Source organism: Micropterus dolomieu, linkage group LG19 (assembly GCF_021292245.1).
Source record: "Micropterus dolomieu isolate WLL.071019.BEF.003 ecotype Adirondacks linkage group LG19, ASM2129224v1, whole genome shotgun sequence".
Taxonomy (NCBI): Eukaryota; Metazoa; Chordata; class Actinopteri; order Centrarchiformes; family Centrarchidae; genus Micropterus; species Micropterus dolomieu.
In genome coordinates, this window is record NC_060168.1 from 8686337 (window position 1) to 8709117 (window position 22781).

The following is a 22781-nucleotide window of genomic DNA, read 5'->3' on the forward strand; positions in this document are numbered from 1 at the left end:
CAAACAGTAAGTCCCAGACAGGACAGCTGATCCATAGGAACATTTTGACTTCTGTTTGAGGCCGTCCAGCAAAACGCAACCTGTTGACACAGCAGAGCCCTCAGGTGTCACATTAAGACATGTCCCAGAAACAAACTCTCCACAGGACAAATGGGAATTTAATGTACTGAACTGTTCTGTTAAAGACAGAACCATGTTTGCCTGCATTTGCCAGAGTCCTTTATAGATTTACTGAGGTCCTGAAATTCCTTCTCATGGTCTGTATCTTGGCAACTTGTTGGAGTTTGGGAGGGTAGGGGTGCCTCACAAACCAATTAAAAGACAAACAAACACTTGTAAAGCTGGGAAAGAAAGATGTGGTTCAGGGTAGTTTAGAACAAAACAAAAAAAAGGAATGAGGAGAAAGGGGAAAAACATTGACATCAAATGTCGACCCCTGTTCAGAGCTCAATCTGTGTGAACTCTGCCGTGTGTCACTCACCACCTGCCTGTGCTTACACACCAGCTCCCCTCAACACATACACATACACGCTGTCCTCTGATTCACTGTATTCTGATATTAGAATAAACAAAACTACAAGCGTTTACAGCCATACTAGCAGTAAATGCTAATGTCGGCATGCTAATAAAGGCTACTCACAATGACAACGCTAACATGCTGATGTTTAGCAGGTATACTGTTTACCATCTTAGTTTTGCGTGTTTGCATGCTAACATTTGCAAATTAGCACTAAATACAAATTATAGCGGATGCTGATGGGAATGTCATATTTACTCCTAATCCAAAGTATTGGACAAATATATTTTGACCTGATGATGGACCTAAGAAAAAATAAAAAAGTCTGGTGATCATTCTGAGGGGAACATGAATGTTCACGGCAATCCATTTGTGTCAGCGACAGTTACACTAAAGTAAAAGTTTGAGGATCATCAAAGTCATTATTATCCAGCATCCATGAATGTTTGTATAAAAGTTTGGGCCAAATAATCAAGAAACATCAAAAGATCACCAAAGTCATTAGGATTCATCCTCTGGGGATCATGGATATTTAAACCAATTTTCATGGCACTCCATCTGATCGAAGTCAAGACATTTCAGTAAAACTCAAAAATATCAACCTTCTGGTGATGGTAGACTCTCTGGGGACCATGAATGTCTGTACAAAATTTCATAGCAATCGATGTGCAAGTTGTTGAGATATTTCAGTCTGAACCAAAGTGGTGACGGACCAACACTGCCTTCACTAGAGCTGCGAGCATGGCTATAAATACAACAGCATCTGAAAGTTGTGCATTTTGGAATATTTGTACTTATTTAAACTTATTTTCTTATTCATTTCTTCCAAGGAAATATACAATTTCGACCACAAAATTAAAAAGGAAGGAGGGAGGAAAAAAAAAAAAGGGGGTTTTGGGAATTAAAAAATGGAACTGGGTGCATAGTCATAGCAGTGGCCTAAATGAGCCATAACTGTGAGCCGTGCCCTTCTCCACAGGGGGGTGGCAGGGCAGTGCCTCTCTCTGAACCTCTGTGGCAAGGCGCTGTGGCTTCTGCCCACTGGCTGACTGCCTCTGCCACAGCTGCGGTGGCAGGGAGGGATGGGATGTATGTTTGTGTCGAAAGTGACGCTGCGCTTTTGGCATGGCTGAGCCACAGCGTGATCCGGCAAGAGCCTCCAGATTAACCACAAGAGGGAGAAACCTCAAGTCGCTCTGGGCTGGAATCTTCTGCAATAAAAAAAACCAAAGCAAAAGGAAACAGGGAGGAAACAAATAAAAGAGAAATGCTCAGTATGTTTTCCATTAACAGAGGAGGGCCGGCGTTCTCACTCTTCCCTTCGCTCTCTTCTGTGTTTCGGGAGATGCATCAAGAGCTGGCTTGGACAGACAGCTGGACTCATAGAACATGTAATCAGGGTGGCTATAGGCATCAGGACACAGGGTTCACCTGCCCTTAACACAAAAGTGCAAGTCACACCAAGGAAGCACCAGCTCAAAGGCTGCACACAAAGCTCAAACATGTGGCCGATTGCTCAATTGAGGCCAGCCCAGACAGAGACACAGAGAAACCACATGTCTGTCACTGACTCCCACACATGACATGAACTGCACACAGGGTCACTGTTCGACACAACAGCTGCAACTGAGCGCCAGAGCCCAGCCAATGGCTGACCTACGCTGACAGAAATCAACCTGCACTCACTGATCATCAGCTGTGGTCTTTTACATGAGGTGGCAGTAAGATCCTGGTTCATAGTTGCCCATTAATCACAGAATAAGGGACAAAATCTGAAGGTAAGGAAACAAATCTTAGTATAAATGTAGGAACTGTTGAAGTGAATGAGTGATTTGGGGGGAGAAACAAGGAGGGGATGAGTAATGAAGACAGAAAGTAAATAGAAAAAAGGGGCTTCTTGTCAGTGTGTGATTGGGATCAGTCCCTGTGTTATGTCCTCATCTCCACGCACAGGACTTGTCTGGACAAGCTGCTCATGACTCGGCCCAGACGGAATCTGCTGTTCTGAATGTTTCTATCAATGCCTCAACACATCTTGTCTGCAAATCTAATCTACAGAACTTGGCTTAGGTTCCCAGACCGCTACTTACCATACGCTCATGACAAAAGCCATGGTTTCACCGTCTAATGTTGATGGTTTCCGTAATTGAATTGAAGGCTTAAAATGCACACAATCAACAAAAACTGTTTTTAGTATGACATAGGGATAAAAACTGGTTTATTATCATAGAGTATACTGTTTTAATCAATATTTTATGTTAAAATTTGGTCAGCTGTGTGATGTGAAATCATTTTTACTGACAAACACACAGAAAATTATCACAACTCTGCAGTTCTCCTCAGCACTACAGAGCTTTTTGCGTCTTTTAGCTCATTGTTTTGGTTTTATCACACTCAACTGTGCTGTTTTGGTTCACTCTCACCGTTCTCATCAATCTCATATTCAGCCATGGCAGCTGTTTTCAGCATGAAAGCTCCAAAAGCTTCCCAGCACCAAACGCCACAAAGACAAAGTTAGCAACTAGCTAGTAAGCGGAGCATTTAGCAATTAAAGAGCCAGATATTTTCCCTCACATGTTGGTGGAGATCAAGCAGAGAGAAAGGGAGAGTGAATATCAGCTGGCCTGAAACACGACTCCAAAATGAATGCTATTGTTGCTCTGTGTCTGCTGGATGAGTAACTAAGAAAATGTTTGCTAACATTTTACCCGTTACAGTTAGTTTTGTCATCATCATTTGGCAGTTGCTGAGATCTGAACATAGGGCAAGATTGCTACACCAAAGTAGGGCAAGAAGTGTGTGCTCAGACCAAGCGGGAACAACATCTTGGTGAAGCCAATGCGGAAGTGCCTTAAACCTGCATTCATTTTACTGGCCAGCAGGGGGCGACTCCACTGGTTACAAAAAGTCAGACTGCAGTGGAGTCTATGACAAAATTTATTCTCACTTGATTTATTACCTCAGTAAACACTTTCCTAATGAATTTATGGTTTCAATCGCTAGTTTCTAGTGTTCTTCTTCAATACAGCATGATGGTCATTGTAATTTGTGGTCCCATTTAGAAAAGAGGAAAATAGACGATATATCAGGGTATGCTTTAGGGCGTGGCTAACTTGTGGTCGACAAGTCGCTACCACAGCCTTCGTTTCGTGTCCAAAGAAGATTGGCTTACCTAATCTAATTGTCTGACTCCTATGATTTCTTTTAGCATTGTTGCCATTCCCAAATTTCTGTGATTTACTGTACTTGAACCTAATCTTATATATATATCTCCAATAGAAAACATGGCCAAAACTAAGAAAATTAGACGCAAATTGTACCAAACCGAAGTTATCCTTTAATTTTAATAGTGCCAAAGAAACTGGTTCACAAGTGAGAGAAGTAATCAGTCTTTGTGTATTATTATATAACAGGCATAGTCCAGAGTGCTGGTTAAAAATAATAAACTGCTGTATTTTACACAGTGGCTCTAATTGTCTCCTATTCATCCCAGAGCTCCAGTAAAACCAAAAACATACTGTACACCAGATTGAACATTTTTAAATCACAACCCGAGTCACTGTGTTAGACAAATCAAACACATGACTTTTCAGCACAGACTATTTTTCGTGATAAATGAAGGAAACGGACTTTCCTTACACCTAATCCCCTCATGTACAATGAGCTGCTGCGCTTGTATAAAGTTGTCAGATGTGCCATTTGGAGGAGAGAGCCAGGAGAAAAGCAGGAGAGTGGGAATGAATGAGAGACACCATGGGAGAAAGACAGACAGACAGAGGAATGACAGGAGGCACTTTCCACAGAGTGAGTCATGGAAAGCTCCTCAGCACGCTGACAGGCAGAGCGGCGTTTCAGACGACAGAGCCTGCCCTGCAGTCCCACCCGCTCTCCGCGACTCATTACTCAACTTTTATTGAATCTGAAATGTAAAGAGGTGGGGGACCTATTCTCTCTCATTCTTCTCTCTGTTTTTCCCCCTCCCTCTTGTCTCTCTCTCTCTGTCCGTGGTCAAGTATGTCACGCAACGGGAGCCCAGCTTCAGACGGTTAATGCAGACAAGATTAATTTCCTGATGTTAATTCCAGTTGGAACATAAAACACAGAGAAAAAAAAGGGAGCTTTCCCGTCCTGTGTTAAACTGGGCGTGTGTCCACTCCACCTTTCTGAGTAAGCCTATAAGGCTACTTCCAGATTTCTCTAGTTTGGACTGAAACCTCAATGAATGTTTAGACTTGGCAGGGACTTTATGTGTCTGGTGGATAATATTTGAAAGCTAATGAAAAGTCTATATACATTGAAGATAGCAGATAAAATAAATTGTTGGCAGTTCTTCTTCTGGAACAATAAACCACTGTGTCTTCTCTGATCAAGGCAGGACATGAATACAAGTCCCCCTAGTATTAAATATATCTGGTATGACAACAATTTTCAATCTTTTTTGAGTCTAACCAAATAAAAATCTGGATTTATGTATGTGAATATGCCTGATTGTCTGCATGGGGTTTAAAAGTCCCATTCCTGCACAGGCCGCTGGTTGCTAAATCAGATTACGCCCCTCAGACAATCTCTTTTTGTCTGCTGCTCGTCTGCTTTACACGTTATCGCCGTGGTTCCCAGAGTCATGAGTTGCTAAGAAACCCTCCATTTCGGCATCAGCAGACTGTCACTGCGTGTCCCATGATCACACCTAGCGGGAGCCAGCGGTTGGGTAAGTGGATAATAGAGGGTGGAGTGGCCTGTGCTTGCATAAGCTTCAGTGGGCCGTGGGGCATCAACCAGCTGCTCTGCTGCCGGTTATCTTAGCTAACAGAAACACAGGGAAAGTGGCTTGAGAGTGCTAGAAAACAGCAACTTGGGGGCAAAGAGGGAGACATAGAACAGAAAAACAATTACGGCATAGGGATACTGACAAGGCATGGGTGTCTACCAAGATGAAAGGCAAGGAGCACATGGGGGAATGATAAAGTTAGGGGGTGCTAACACTTTGACAGGTCCAGAGAGGAGCCTCAACTCTGATGTGTGCCCCCCCCCCCTGAGCAATGTCGCCCCAAACAAAAGGCAGAGGAAGAACAGAGGAGGTCTCTGACCCTCTCAGGGAGACCCTCTGATGACCTAGCAGTGACAGGAAACAGGAAGTGTGACCCCTGACCTCTTTGAAGGGGGGGATCTTGTTACACAGCAACACGTGACTATGCCCGGTGACAACAAGCCCAGGGTGTGTGGATCAGATCAGAGACTGCAGCAGGAAGACTCATCTGTTCATTTCTCTGCTCCCTGACAGTTGAAAAGAATCATCAAACAAATATTAGCATGAGAGAATTTAAAGACCTCATCACACGCACTCACTCGCTGTGATTCCTGGTCATCAAGCAGGCTGCATGGCTTGTGCAGCAGGGTTTTTATAAGCTGGCTGCGTGATAATTACACCCAGTGGGGTGGTAGTGGTGTGGGAGCAAAGGGGCGGAGTGCGTAGAGAGAGGCGACCCCTGCTCGGGCCCCAGGGCTGATGGTGGGAAGGGGCGGAGAAGGAGGGCAAAGGAAGGGAGGGAGAGGTGGAGGTATGGAGGTGAGGAGGAATGGGTGGCATTGGTAGAAGGGATGATGGTTGGGCCTCATTAGCAGGCAGACTAATTGGTAGGAAAAGGGCCCTCACATGCTCTGTCTGACCTCCCAGCAAGCAGAGGAAAAAGCTGGGGTGGGAGAGGGGTGTCTGAGTGTGTGTATGGAGGTCAGGGGGGTGGTATCTGATAGTTGGATTCCTAAATTTAAGGAACCATAACTCCTCATAACTCCTCAAATCCTAAACTCACCATGAAGTCAGAAGTCTGCGGAAGGCAAAAGCATAACATGCGTGTGTGGTGCTCTAACAGGGATACTGATTCTGCCTCCATAAACGCCCCGCGGCTCCTCAGAGTTTTACACCAGGTGTCACACTTCATTTAAAGAACCCTCATGGCTTATCCCCGTTCTCGAAGTTAGCAGCCTAACAGCCCTCCTATCTCCTCCACTTCCAGAGCAGTCGTACTTCACACACATAAAAACTAGGAAGGCGAGAGGATGAAGGCCCTGAGGGGGTATATTAAATAACGCTTCAAAAACCCTCTGTAAATAACATCAAACAGGAGTCAGCCTCTTTGACTGGAGCGAGCATAATGGCCAGGATAGCAAGTGTAAGTTTACAAAACAGCAGGCCTAGTCTGACACCTGTGGTGTCTATTAGTCTGATTGTAAGCACACCCTGTAGGAAAAGGCCACCGCATGCTGGCCTTGTCATGAAGCAGCTTTCATTTTATCCACGCTGTAATCATAATGCACATAGCACTGTATTTATTCATACTTTTCAAAGACTATTTTAAGTGTTGGTTTAGTTTATAGCCACTTGTTTGCTTATATGCCACTGCTGTATATGAGCTGGTTTCACAAGTTTAAGCAAGTGTGCACAGTAAAAACTGTCCTAGCTTAAGTGTGTGTGTGTGTGTGTGTGTGTGTGTGTGTGTGTGTGTGTGTGTGTGTGTGTGTGTGAGAGAGTTATATATTAAAGAGTGTATTCTGTACGAGCATACATGAGGTGTTGAGCACACGCTACCCAGGCTCTGGTGGCTCGGAGGAAGTGAGACTGCGTGATGGAATTTGTGGCGCTCGGGATCTGGTTTATTTTCCACCCTGGATTCCTGTCCTACCTGCAGAATTTTCCCAGGTTCTGGCTTCAATTAGACTGGGAAGCTGAGAGGAGAGGAGGGGGATCTAGGGGTTTAGGAGAGGGGGGAGAGGTAGGGGGCTGAAGGAGGGAAGGGCGACAGAGCTGGAATCTGTCACACACAACTCAGCACAGCTGGGGAGATGGAAAGAAAGGCAACGAACATGAATAAGGTACTAAAAAATAAAAGCTTTGGCGTGCGATATGAAGATGTTTGTTATTCTTCAAATGACAGAGCAATTTTAACAGGGTAAGACTGTGTTTTGCCAAAAGGGATTCATAAAAATCCTCAACAAAGATGTCTTTCTTATCCACGGTATTCCAAATGTATCTCTCCAAACAGTGTCATATAGCCAAGAAGAGGCTGTCAGAATAATCCCAGTAGGTCTGACCCTCCAAATGGCAAACTCATCTGACAAATGAGTGGGGAACGCTCTGTAATCAAAGACCAATCACATAATTGCTCTATTTTGCCACTAGCTCAACCATCTCCTGTGAGATTAGTTGTTCAGAGGAGACACCCGATACTCTGGGAAGTTAAACAGATGTTCAGAAAAACAAACTCATCTCCTCAGAACAAGAACACATCATCAAAATAATATGTTCTAATTTAGGAGTGCCGACTCCAGAATTTGGCTCTCCACAAGGGATCTCACTTGCCCACTTTTTACAAAATGAATGTATTTATGCAATGTCAAAGTTACAGTGAAGTTCCCATTAAGAAAACAGCAAGACGTGTCGGACTGGCTTCACAGAATGTCTTCTACTCGGTGTCACAGACAAGGAAAGCATGTCGACGTACGCTCGTCTTTATCAGCTTTAACACACTGCATGTACGGGGCACAGCACTCAGACAGGCCCTCACACAGGAATTTGTTAGACAGTGTAAGCATGCACAAAAATGTCCATGGCTCCTCACAGTCGTGCAATGTTTAAAGATTCCAAGTCGAGAAGCAATAACTGAAGGAGAAAGCCATTTCTCTTCATCCATTTATAGTGCACAGTTCACTTGAAACTTGGCTACGGCTCAGTCATGACATCAGCTGCTTTAGGCGTGAGAAAAGGTTGTTTTATAAGCTAAGGCGACCGGCTCTGAGTTAGTTTTTTTTCTTTTGGTGTTTAGTTTAGCCTCACAAAGGCACAAAGGCAAGGGTCTCCCTGCCAGACTGTCTCTGTATATCTGCTGATACTCTGATCAACACTGACAACGTGAGAAATGACACATTTCCGCGGCATAGCTGCATTTCACAGGGCCGTCGTCACAGAGCACTTAGGAGTGAAGGAATGAAACATCATGGGGATTAAAGTTGGAAGGAAGTGGATTCTTTGGAGGGGTCCCATGTTCCCCTCACTGTTGGCGAGTGCAGCCCCTATATTTTATGACATAGTCTCACATACTATGGTCTGGGATTGATTGGTGGTTAGAAAGTGGGTCAGTACAAGCTGGAAGAACCATTGATTGTGTTCACAGTTTGAGCCAAAAGGAGAATAATGTACATTCAAATGGAAAAATGTGTGCAGTCTCATGGGACTTGTAAAGCCCCATATGTGAGTGACCCATGTCCTGAATGTGGAGCTGAATATATATAAAGGACAGTAATGTACACATTCTTCAGCCTGCAACTGTGAACATACTGTACACGGTGCTCAAAAACACAGACAACATCATAAGACTTAAATACTGCAGTTTTTAATCAGCATGGCAGTCACCCGGTTGACTTCCAAGAACACAATACTATCTCATTGTTGGCCTGTCCTCATGCACTCCACGTATAAACAGGGCAGATGAAAGTAATTATCTGTGAGTTGTGGCCTACCCTCTCATATGAGATGGTTAATTAGTCCATTCCATTTGCTTTTAGCCTTGCAACATCCAGAGCTGGTGGTCTTTCAACTGGCGGGGAGGTGGAGACCTTGTAAAACTGCTTTTAACTAAACAACATCACTTTCTTCAGTGCCTTCAGAGTTTGTTTACAACATGCCGTCTTAGAGCAGCTATAACCATGAAATACTGTGTATAGTCAATAAACATTTAGCAGGATTATAAAGCAAGTTTAAGGTTTGGCCTCTTTGGTGAAAAAAACAAAAACATATCTGCCTTCTCTACGGGCAGCACATTTTTGCCAAGCGAGCATCATGGCTCTACAGCTGGTCAGTTTGTAAGACATTGATACCGCAACAGCTCTTGATGGATTCACATTCTGAACAGAGATTCGCAGTGCCCTGAGGATACATCCTAATGACTTGCTGATCACCTGACTTTTTTAATCTAACATCTAACATCTATAGTCTAACATCTGTAATGATACAGTCTATAATGACATAATCTAACATCTATAATGATATAATCTAACTAGTGTTGCCAAATTTGTCACTATGAAATAGGGACAAAACGGTGGTCTGCTGCAGCAGTGCAGGTATGGTTTTGTGTGAATTTACAGTGTATTGTTTTAAGCAATTTGTCATAATGACAGCTAATCTCTTAATTAAATATTTGGTAGGTTTAATAATAGTTTATTTACAGCAGGTACCTTTAACACAGTCCTTTAATTGAACCACTACCTGTTACCTTTACTATTTGTCAAAACACTTGTGGCTCTTGCACTGTAGGTTACAAAAGGTTATCCCCTTCATGTACATATCACAAACTAAAAAGAACATAGCTACTTGTGATGTGTTTTATTTCCAGTTCATGCTTTTTCAGGCAGTTCATCGGAACTTGAATACCATTCGCAGTTTCATCACAATCTTCATAAAAGTCAAGCAACTTGCACGGCACACTATCAGACACAGAAAAAATCACACGCACACTGGAAACAGTTTCTCTTGTTTGAGGCGCCGGTGGCAACAATGTAAAACACAGGCTCACCATCAGACGGGGATTGATCATTCAGGACATCCTGTACGGCCCATGGTCCTAAAACATTCATTGTAATCATCTCAGCTTTGGTTCTTCCCAAATGCATCTTCTTCACAATTTTTGAGTCATGAAACAACACATCGTTTAGCTTAACAAGACAGCTGGTGCTAAAGTCCATGTTTGACAGTGTGATACATGTACGAGGCTTCACTTGCCGCTATTTTGTCAATTTCCACAGTAGCTGCATTTAACGTTTCTTAACATATAGGCCTACTGAAGCATGTGATTGGATGATGACAGGTGTCGGTGACCATTGTCAAGTATCGTGATCAGCACTGCTGCTGTTGCTGTTGTGTCAGTGGTTAGATCAGCGTAATAGTCAAAAAACGGGACAAGAGAGGTCACGTATGGGACAAATCAATTAGACCTATTATAAGCATATAAGCATCCCTAAATCTAACATCTATAATGATATAATCTCACACAGAATGTGGTATAGAGATTCATGGTTTTCAGATGATGTATCCTAACAACTTTTTTTAAACTTTGATCTAGTGTGTCTTTTATCTTTTCATTATAAAGTTTTGAGTGAAATGTCTAGACAACTATTGCCATGAAATATTGTACAGTTATTCGTGGTCCCCAGAGGATTAATCCTACCACATTTGGTGACCCTCTGACTTTTCTTCTGGTACCCCAATGAGGTTGTTTTTTTAGGGAAATGTCTACTAGACCTATTGGATGGATTTCTACAAAATGTTCTACACACATTCATGTTCCACTCAGGATGAATTGTAATAACGTTTGTGTTTTGTGCTAATTAGCAAATGTTCACATGCTAACATGCTAAACTAAGATGGTGAACATAGTAAACATTATAACTGCCAAACAACAGCATGTTCACGTTGTTATTGTGAGCATGTTAGCATGTTGATGTGAGCATTTAACTCAAAGCAGTGCCTTGCCTAAGTATAGCCGCAGGCTATAAACTCTTCATCTTGTTTTTACATTACAAACAGTAAACAATACATCTGATTCTAACATGTTTGCACATTTCAAAAATGGATATACAAATGGTTAGACAAAAATAAACAGCTTACAATATAATGAAAGATGATAAATAAACACCTTAAACTGAAACCTCAAAAGTTGAGCGAGCTCTCTCAGGCACAAGAAAACTTAAATATTTTAAACACAGGACTATTGCAGGACTATTGTATTATATTGCACCATATTGTGAGGCGTTCCTGTTAGTTTGTGCACCTCAGTATTGTGATGGTTTGTAGTAAAAATATTTATGTAATCTGATTTCTGCACAAATGGCTACGAGTCATAAATAGTTTTACTGCACATGAAATATGCAATCAAGTGCAGTCCGTCTTTTGTCAGATGTTAATCCAGTCCTTTGATGTTGAGATCTAAAGGCAAGCTAAAGAAGAAATGTGCTCAACTCTGTTGTATGGTCATCAGATATGGGATTAAAAGCTCCCATCTGAATAGTCAATCTGCATAAATATCAGGCGTTTATGTAAACAGAATCAAAACCCCATAAATGTCCACATGTATACCACGTTATCAGTACAATATGGGAGCCACTGAGAAAAGAGTATTAGGTTTCTGAGAGCATCTGATCACACACACACACACACATAGAGTTTGACTGTGTCCATGTTTCTAAGGGATTGTCCGAATGTTTGTAACACAATGAGCTCAGTCATTTAACCAAACTGCATTTTCTTGCAAAATCTCATCAAAAGCCTATCAGGAACCTGATCCACATGGTAAACAGTCTGCACTGCAGCAGCTCTGCTTCTAATCATATGGGTACAAATGTTTGACCCTGTGAAGTTTTGAAAGGCTTATTACATTATTGCGACTTGGGTTTAATGGTTGTATTTTTGGCCATGATTTCTATTGCTATTAATAACACAAGTGAACTGCTGAGATCTGGCAATGTTACAAAATTGTTAAAAAGAAGTCAAATTTATTTGGAAGAGCAAATAAAGGTGAGCCGAAAAATGATTAATCAAAATGTAAAAATGCATCATAGTTTACAGAACAGGTTCAACTTTGACATGACATACTGACCAAAGTTGTGTTTGCATGCCGTTTTCATGTGCAATGAGAGAAGGCTACTTTACTGACATAGACATCCTGACTTTCCTGTTATAAGGTTCCCATATAGGGCTTTTATTTTGGAAATGACGCTCTGTATGTGTGTGTCTGTGTGTGTGTGTGTGTGTGTGTGTGTGTGTGTGTGTGTGTGTGTGTGTGTGTGTGTGTGTATACACATGCCTGTGGGACACACATTTATGCATACATGTGTTTCTCCTATATGGTTTAAACGTACATGATTTGAGAGCTGGGATGCCCTACTGTAACTGAAAGCACTTCAGAGTAACTTCAAAGTATGAATGGGTTTAAAAAGTTGAATAGACCTCAAATTGCATGAACAATGTGGAATAGTTTAATTCCTTGTGTGTGTGTGGGCGTGTGCTTTTACTGACTTTTAATATTCACTTTTAGTTTTTACCACCAAACTCAGGGATTTCTGACACAACGGTTGTTTGTTTACATCCTGTCTGATCATCTGACTGCTTGTGTTTCTTGCCCGTATCAGACTGTATTTTAACAATGTCGCTGTTCTCCCAGATCTCAGCAATTACTACAGGGGGTACAGTGTTTTCATGGAGAGCACAAAAGAGGTGCAAAACTATAAAGATAAGACCCATATTTTCATAAACTGGAATTATCTTTTAAACCTGCATAAAACATTTAGAGTCAGACCTAGCATGAATCATGTGGGTGTTTTGAGGGTAGGAGGTAAGGAAACACCTAACAGTACTGTTCAAGTATCGCTCCACTTGCTTGCAGAAGGACTAAGCTGGTGTGAGGTAATACAGCAAAAGTAATTACAGCATCTCAAACAACTGTAACCACTGTAACCCTCTGTATTTTTCTTGAGGGTCTCTGGTTGTCAGAAGGGGAGGAAGGTCCACAGTTGCTCCTTAGATCTCCCAGGTTGTTTGAACAGGAGAGAAAGATTGTAATCCACTGTGACAGGCCTGTAGCACTCAGAGGCTCAACACACACATGCAGACAAAAACGCACACACGCAAACAACCTTTTCAGTGGCAATCCTACACATTGACAGCTACAAGTGCAACCACCAGGAGCCAGGAAATACTGACAGATCTGTGGGCTGATACATCTACCTACAGAGGCTACGAGCAAGCATCCCCGCACTCAGCCAACCAACTCCAAAAGGCGGTTTCCATGGCGACGGCAGCAGCGAAATAAGGGGGCTTCAGCCTTAACGACAGCTGGGGCTTACTGTGGATGGAGGACATAATTCCTGTCCGTCACAACAACCCACATCACCCTCAGAAAATGTGTCCCCGTCTGTTTTTTGGAGCAGTGCAGATAAGACTATAAAAGTCTATTCAGAAGTTTCCTGTCAATAGTATTTTATTGTGTTTAATGCAAAGTTTTGACATCACCTTGAACACACCTGTGGTTTTCTCTCAAATATGAGAAAGGCACATTACAGCACAAAGCATCTTCATTTGTCCTGTGCTGACTGCATGGGAACTGCAGACCTGTCGAAAATTTGGAAATCAATGTCCGATTGTGAACCAAGAGGTAGAACTAATGGTTAGGTAAACCTTACAACTCCCCAGAGGAGAGGGGCCACTTGTGTGCGAAGAGGAACCGCTTATTTGAAGGGTTTAAAAGTACTTAAAAAGACACAGGAACAAAATGACAGGGGTGACAGAGTATTCAAACACACAGACACTGGACAACCCATGCACACAGCTCACCTGGTTGATGTGTTTGAGTTTGTCTATGATCTGGCTGATGATTGGCTCAGGGGGCTTGTTGCTTCGGGACTCGGAGCCGGGTTGCAATCGCTTCAGGCCAGGCCCGGGAAACCTGACAGGACAGGAAGAAAATACTGACTGGTTTCTGATTGTTTAGAAGAGTTTCACTGAATTTAGAAACCTCAATGTAAGCTTTATGAGTGGAAGACATAATGAACTGATCATTGCTCCGTCACCCCAAACAAGGCGTTTATCACCATCTAGTGTTGATAGGATGAATGACAGCTCTTCTGGTTTTTAGATTATGGGCCTATCAGCATGGCTGGAAAGTTAATTTGTAACTCAACCCTAGCCAAAGGACTAACTTTTGCCTCACTGAAGACACTATGTCTTTAAAGATTAAAAATATTTTAATGATTCAAGATATTTTTAATAAAAGCTGTGGAGACTGCATCCTTCTGACAAAGAAAGTATTCATGTTCAAAATGTTTCAGCATCAGCTTGTAGACACCATGAGGTATAAAAAACCTTCAATGTCTGGTTAATAATTAATTTCATGCACATTAAACTGGTCAATTAGTGGCCTTTAATCATATTTAGTGCTAATGAGAGGACATTAGCAGACATGTACTTCAGTCCTTCTTTAGCAGGGAGGATATTTTTGGGCACAAGCAGCCTATAGGCAGGTGCTTACATGTCTGCGTAACTGAGGAAACACGGCTCTGTTGACACCTGTGAATGTTGTAGCTGGTGAGTCTGAGAGTTTCCTGCAGGTGTTTCTTCGGTCTTGACAGTGCCAGGAATTAACCCCTTCCAACCACACCATCACAACTCTGAGGAGTAGACTACTAACTACTCCTGCACACATAAGACGAGTGTGTTTAGATGAACTAGAGTCAGAATCGACAACCTATCTTCCCTGGGCACCACAGTAATATGAGTGGTGGTGGGGGCAGAGGTCATATCTGAGTGTAAATGTCATCTGTTATATTGCTGCAAATGTTAGAAAGACGAAGGACAAATGGGTCGGAGTGGTGAAAAATGATTTTCTTAGAAAAGGTTAGTAAGAGAGAAATGGGCCTTGAAAAAAAAATGCATGCGTGTGTGTGCAAAGCATGAGGTCATACTCTCTTCTCATCTCTATGACACAGCCCAGAGCGCAGACACGCACACACACACACACCTTTCACCTGTCATCTCCATTCGTCTTTTGCTCTCCCCAAAGTCAGACTTTTCATTAAACTCAAATTACATTTCCCAAGTTATTTATTCTTCTTATTAGCTATGATCTCACCCCCTTTCCGCTGCTAATTATCACATTAATAATGGAGAGAGATGTGCGATCCATTAAGGAGAGGAAAAGAGGAAATATGGGTCGAGGAAGGAGGATTAGGGGAGGGAGATTTTGAGTGAAGATAAGGAGCTGAGGCAGGTTAGTGTTTCACATGATAGATGCCAGTCAGATATTTTTGCCGAGACATAATTTAGCGTGTATCACCGTTAAACTGTTTTTCACCGCTGATAGTCTTAGTTGTCAGCGCTCAGTATGCTATCTGATTGTTTCTGTGTTATTGTTTGCTGCTAGCAGAGCTGATCAGATCAGTTAACTCCAGTGATAACTTAATCTAATGTAACACCAATTACCATGCTATTAGGTCGAGTCTGAATGAGATGCCTTTCCCATCAGAATAAACAACAGAGGGAGACACAGGGGTCCAGGTGTTGAAGGAATACATAATGGAGTCTGGCGCTTTTCACACCACCATATCACACCTCCAGTCCCGTGGTGTGTAAACAGTGTGGTTGTTACTGTTAATACACTGTATTTCTTCTGGCTCAATGTCATGCTGAGCTAAAAGAGAATCCAATTGAGATATCATAAAAAGAGCTGTAAGGGACTGTATGAAAATGACTAGGGTTGTGGAGGTGGTGGGTCAAACCTTATGTTTCACTTTGTAAAAAAAAGCAAATCCCTATGGAGGCATATTAATGTTTTTCTTTTATGAACCCCCATCTTGACTTCGAAACAAATGCAACACAAATTTAATCTGAATATCTAATGTGCACCAGCAATGTAGTGGCGTGGCTCTGGGGATGGCAACGTCAGTCTGTCTGTTGGTCTGTCAACATCTTTGGTCCAGCCTGAAATATCTCAACTATAGGATGGATTGCCAAGATATTTGGTATTCTACTGACTTTGGTGAGCCCCTGACTTCTCCTCTAGTGCCACCATGAGGTTGGCCTTTGTAGTTTTTATTGAAATGTCTCAACAACTATTGGATGGATTATCATGAAATTTACTAAAGACAATGATGTTTCCCTCAGGAGGAACTGTAATCACTTTCATCCCTTAACGTTTTCCGCTAACAACAGAACAAGGTCAAAATTATCTTTGTCCTACCCTTCTGTTCTTTCTCTTCTTTGACCAAACACCTGCAAAAGTAATGCTATCCCCATCAGCCTCAGATGCACTTTGCATTTAGTGCGAATTAGCAAAAGTTAAAATGCTAACTTGCTGAACTAAGATAGCTGATATGATTAACAATACACCTGCTTTACATCAGCATGTTACTATTTCCACTGTGAGCATGTTAACATGCAGATATTAGCATTTAGCTTAAGGTAAAGCCTAAGTACAGCACAGAGCAACATCAATAGGAATTGTTGATATATAACTGATTATTTTTTAATGGATAATTTAACAGTTGAAAATGATCTCTTTGGATAATATGGAACATTTACTGTGATGTTGATCAATGTGCACTGAACCTGAAAAATGCACATTAATAAAACCCTGAAACTGATATTGTTGGTCCATGCATATCGCAAAGTCTACCCTTATAGATCATGGTACGAGTGAACGTTTTGTTTTTGTTATAACTGTTTATGTAACTATGGGCTGAAATAAAATACCAATTTAAGATGAAAAAATAAAAGAGTCTCCTGCTCTCCCAAAAATGACTGTACCTTGAGCCAAAAGAAAAATAACAATACCCTCCTCCATTTCTGACCTCCTCTCCCCCCAATTAATTTTCACACAGTCCCTAAATTAAATGTTCACAGTTGAGGCAGCATTTAATCTTTTATCAGTCATCACACACGCATGAGTTTACACTGTCATTAGATTAAAAAGAGGAATGGAAATTTAATGTTTTGAGTTGGCACGGTGTCACATCTGTTATCACAGTTATCAGTGAAACGCTCTTTGATGTGGTGAAAGTGTTGCTCCTATGATCTTGGCTCCAGGTGGGATGGTAAACATGCCTGATAAAAAGCACCACATTTAGCTCCTAAGATCACTCCTCAAGTATTGGAGACATTCAGCAACCGACCCCTCCAGCACTCCCCCCCCATTCTAAATTTATCTGCATGAGACTATATGAGAAAGAACCCCATGTTCTGGAGAAGGTCCTTTCAGGGAGGATAATGGAAGATGATCCAGAACAAATCTCAGAGTAAAAATGTACCCGGAGTGAATTTGCAGGCATATGCCCTCACAGATGACACGGAGAATTGCTTGCCGCGAGACATTGTAATCGCTCCATCATTTCGTCTCCTTTCCTGCCTCCCTGCACCTTCCTATCGCACTGTTTGGTCCAGCTTGTAATCATCCCCTCAGGACAGCTTTGCCCCCATGCCAACCTGATGTCCTCTCCTCAGATTGAGACTCTTTTCTATCTTGGTGACAGCCTCTCTTTCAGCTGTTTGAAAAAGCTCAGAATTTATTCTCAGTCCTCCTCTGAAACAAGAGGTATAACATTAACCTGCAGCTCTTCTTGTCTGAAATGTGTGCCTCTGCATTGATTAAATTCCACACATAATTTAAAAAGCAAAAAAGAGGATATCTATAACTATCTAAGCCAAATTGAAATTGGGGCCTGACAGCGCGGGTGGAAAGGAGGAAGTTATGATGTGTGGAGCCAAAGGACAGGGGTGAAATATTGCAAAAACCAAATGAGGTTCTGTGGGGTGCACAGGAGATGTTGGAAGAAGGAGGAGAGAACGATCGAAACGGCAATTAACTAAGCGAGAAGAAGGTGACAGCACGCCTGACATTAATAACATCCCATAGAGCCAAAGTCAAGATTTACACTCACACTGAGTGAGAGAGGTGAAGCTCAGTGTGAAGCTCATCAGCGCTGGGCAAACGTACCCTTCAACTCACCTACACTCTCCTAAATGTGTTGCTGGAGTACTGGGAATTCAAGAATCAGAGCAAACTATTTGTGTAACTGATCATTTAGAAAGCCAATAAATGCGAGCAGGACCATCCTGCAGGCTGTAGGGTGTGCAAGATCATAGATTTGTCTGTAGGTGCATACGGTGCTTGCAGTTTTAGAGCTGTTGATTCAGGCAAATGAGACACTGATTTACCTGTCTGTCATCTCCTGCCCATTCCAGCAGAGGGAGTGGTTTGCTGGAACAGGCTCACGGCTGCACAGTGCCTCCCCGAGACCACTGTAGAAGGAGCTGAAGCCCCTCAGGTTGGATATGAACTCCCTGTAGTAGAGAAAGAAAAGAAATGTTCAGCATAGAGAGAGACAAAGAATAAATCCTCACTTGATCTGAATATGACTCACACACATCAGTGGGGAGAAGAGCAGAAACTGTCCTACGGTGAGAGAAGGAGAGAAACAAAGAAAGAAACACAAAGAAGAAGTGGCAGAGATAGAATAAGAGAGGGGATTCAACTTGATAACGCTGAAAGCAAGTCGATGAGGTCCCCCTCGAGAAAGAGAGAGTAAAAGAGGCAAGAATAAGCAGTGTCTCCATTCCTAATTGACAATAATCTGGTCATTGTGCTGCCGAGGCCAGCAGCCCCGCTGGGCATTATTACACTGTTCATTTAAGCTTGTTATTGCATCAGGGGTATTAAAAACACTCGAGTGGAGAAAGACTGGATGTCACAAGGAAACAGGAGGAAACCTGTCCACAGTGTCAGGGCCAATATTTGTCTGTCAGACATATATTGCTCCTGCAGTGGTCTGGAGAGTGAGCGCTGCTTCATCAGCTGGAAGGGTCTCAGTCTGGATTACAGTTCCTGATTTCCTCACCTGCGGAGGCCAGCCAAAGTCTCATCAGAGTCCAAGGATGAGGGCTGCGTGTTGCGGGATGCAGAGGCAGCGGGAGGGTGGGGAGGAGGTGATCCGACTGAGCGAGAGGACCGCTGAGGAGTGTGTCCGCACATCCCACTCACCTGCAGAGGAGAGAGGAGAAAATGAGATACCGGGGATTGAGTGAGTGAATTCAGTTCCCCAAAACCCTTCACCCCGCTTATGTTTCATTGCTCCCAGTTCCTGGCCCCTAAGCCTGTTTATTCAGACTCTTAATTGCAATGACACTGCAGACAGTAAGAACCTGTCAACAGCCAAACTGCTGGCCTTACTCAGCTGAGCCCCTCTGCAAATTGTCATCTGCTTGGGTTTGTTTATTTTCGGGAGGGATGAAAGCAGGAAGATTTGCATAACAAACAAGTCATTGTATCCTCCGCCAGCCGTTTTCCGGCTTGTTCGAATTTGTAATCAGAACACTCCAAAAACGAGCGTGAAAATAAGGCCTCTCGTTTGCTTTTTCTTTCCCCATATAAATGCTATTGTGTTTCCACACGGGACAACATAACAATAATAAATAAGAAGTTCCTCTCTGTCTCTCAGAGATAATGGACCTGGCACATTCTTTTCAGGTGCAATAAAAATGCAAATGGCTGTTAATGTTTAGCTTGTGGTTTAATGATTTGCTGGTGGTTTAATTTCCCCCAGGAATACTGGCCAAGGCTTAATTCTGCCATATAATGTTAACAGCTAATTGTGCCCACCTTCCCTTTAAGTGAATAGGCTGGCACCACTGCTGCTGAATACTGATGTGACCAGATAGAGCAGCACCGGACATCTTTATCTAGCGGCAACCGAGGCCAAGTGCACACACACACACACACACACACACACACACACACACACACACACTCGCACAGATTTCCCAGCATAAACAAAAATGAATCATTTTATGCAATTACTCATTTAAACATAATGCACCTAAGCCCATTAACATGATAAACATGCACTCCTACGTAATCATGACAAACAGACACATTATATAAACACACACACACACACACACACACACACACACTTGTTTATTGCATGCATGCTGACACACAGAGAAATGCTAATCAGCTGTAAGACAGAATCATCAGGGTTAATCAATACAGCCTTTTCATCCAGCGATGCAGTAATGGCACAGACATCTTAATATTCACGCACACACACACACACACACACACACACACTTCAGCCCATTGTCTGTGACACCCCATTGTCTCCCTCCAAATCTTCCTCTCGTGTAATTCTCCCGTTCTCCTGCGCCTGGAGCGAGTGCCGGTGCTCCCACAGGCCATGATTAATGTGATTGGAGCTATGTTCCTCTGTTTGTTTGTGCGTTCACGGGAAGCCGTAGGGGAGTTGTCACACAAGGGAAATACTGATTCAGCACGCGGGCCTTGCCACTGAACCCCCATTCCCCCCCACCCGACGATTGTTTCCGGATTCTTCAAGGAAGGGGCTCATTAGTGGGGTATTAATATCACCCAGGGCTGGACTAACACAACCAACAGGAGAGTCTGCAGATAAAGCCTGCCTCAGCGTGAGAGCTGGGAAATATCTGCACACTTTTATCTGCACTGAGCAGCCCGTCTCACTGAGAGAGCAAAGTGCTGATGGACAGTAATACAACACACACACACACACACACACACACAAACATACATCTCACAGTCCATGCACACCTGCATGTCAGCTTTCACGTGGCAGTGTGCATGTACAAACATGGTGTACAGATACACTCCATACCAATCAATGGCAATGCACATGGATCGTGACACTCTAATGTATAATCAGGCTTATACGTTAATCCTGGTCCCAAGGAGTTATTAATAAGCAAACAGTTTCAGGAGAAAAGATGATACAACTATCAGTGTTGTAAAGGTGGCAGTGTGCCATGCACAGCTGTACTAGCATACTGGAGAATATTTGGTGAGTAATGTTTGTGTTCAAAGGGAGTCCAGGCTCAGGGGAGAGACTGAGTCAGCACTCCTCCTCCTTCACCTCTTTCCTGCATTGTTGTCACCAACATAGGCACTGACTTCTGGTAAAATACATACATTAGGCATCCTATTTCTGCTGAAGCCCTTTGAAATTCTCCCAGTGAAATGAAAATGAGGGAAATGTCTCACTGTGTCAAAAGTAAAGTTACACCAGATAGCTATCATGCTTAATCTTCAAACCGATACTATTCTGGGTTGTAAATGAGGAACATGGTGCAACAATATCTTTCAGTTTGATGTGGTGCAAATTGTTTTAAAATGTCTTGATCAAATCAGCCAGAGCAGTTCCCAATTTTCTTGTCCGACATACCCCCACAGCTGAGCTCAAGTAGCCTTTAACAGACAGCAGTAAATTAGTTCAGTTTATGTGATTTTAATGTGGCTGTCATTTAATACCATTGCTGTGGGTATTGTTAATATTGCTTTCATACAGTTGGGCTAAATGTTTAGGTCAGTTTGGTCAACTTGCATTTGTGTTAGTACCACTAGAAGTAAGCTGTACATTTCAACCATTTATCCATTACTTTTAGCTAATTTCAATTGTTTATCCAGCACTTTAGCTTAGTATTTTCACTTGTGTATCCATTATTGTTTATCCATTACAAGCCAACAAACTTCATTCACTTCATTCACTTCATTTTAATCCATTTAGTTTTTTAATTGTTTATCCATTATTGTTCATTTATTACTTAGCTAACTATTTCAAGTGTAAATCCATTACTTTAGCTAAGTATTCTCAATTGTTTATCCTTTACGGTAAGCTAACTAATTTAAGTTGGTTACTTCTGGCTAACTATTCTAAACTAACTATTAAAATAACTATTTAAATTAGCTGAGCTAGCTACTCCACAATATTTTCACCTTCCTTATAGCAACTGCAGAAGTATCAGCAAGAGTTGACTGGGGAATTCACTCCAATAGCTTACTGTAGTTGGTCATGGAAATTTGAAGAGAAGATGACCAAACTCCAGTGATTTTATTACCGCCATTTCGACCACACTTGGTCTCTCTCAAAGCAAGTTCAATCCAAGTGTCAGATACAGCCGTCTCTATATGTACACCTGGTGGTAATCAACAATCAGTGACATTATCAACAAGAATACGCACACACAACACATTTAATAGGAATAGATTTACAAGTTGTAACACAAAAGCAGTTATGAATTATTAATAACTTGTGGGTAAAACTAGCAGGGAACTAAAAACATATATAGCAGAGCATCAAACTAACACCAGATGTAAAAATATGAATTCAATTAGCTGTCTGTTTCGTAGAAAACAATCATCCTTAACATCTGATATGCTTACTTGTCTGTTTAGTAAATGTGTATATGACAGACATATGAAGACATATGATGTCTTTTTTCCCCCATTGTTGAAATGATCTTTTAAAGTTTTTGTACTATATCTAATGTCTCTATATAATTCAGTTGTTTAGCTTGGACCACTAAATATACATTTTTGTCATTGTAGCCCTTATTTCTGGATTGCCCCCTTAAGCTGGGTGATAAAGAAATCTGAACATTTTGCTTTATGTCTGTATACTGCAGATATGCGGATTGAAATAAACTGATCAAAGCTAGTTGAAATGTAAAACATGTACTCACGCAGAGTTTAAGGTACAGCTCAGATTGTTTCAGCCGAATCTTTATACATCACCAATCAGTTCTGCTCCGTATGCCTATTTAGTAAATCCACCCGTTCAGTAATCTTGTTAATGAGATCAACAAATCCCCAAATATTTTGAAAATAATAATTTGATCATATTTTTGCACATTTTCAGTTGG

At 42.1% G+C, this 22781-nt stretch overlaps 1 protein-coding gene across 1 annotated transcript in view; it reads right to left on the reverse strand.

Moving 5' to 3' along the window:
- Positions 1 to 22781, reverse strand: part of gpc3 (glypican 3) — a 100353-nt gene that overhangs the window by 14432 nt on the left and 63140 nt on the right. The window contains exons 4-6 of the mRNA XM_046030240.1: positions 18950 to 19092; positions 18270 to 18395; positions 13896 to 14007 (exon numbers count right to left, since the gene is read on the reverse strand). Coding sequence (XP_045886196.1) covers positions 13896 to 14007; positions 18270 to 18395; positions 18950 to 19092 — 381 coding nt within the window. The remainder of the gene's footprint in view (positions 1 to 13895; positions 14008 to 18269; positions 18396 to 18949; positions 19093 to 22781) is intronic.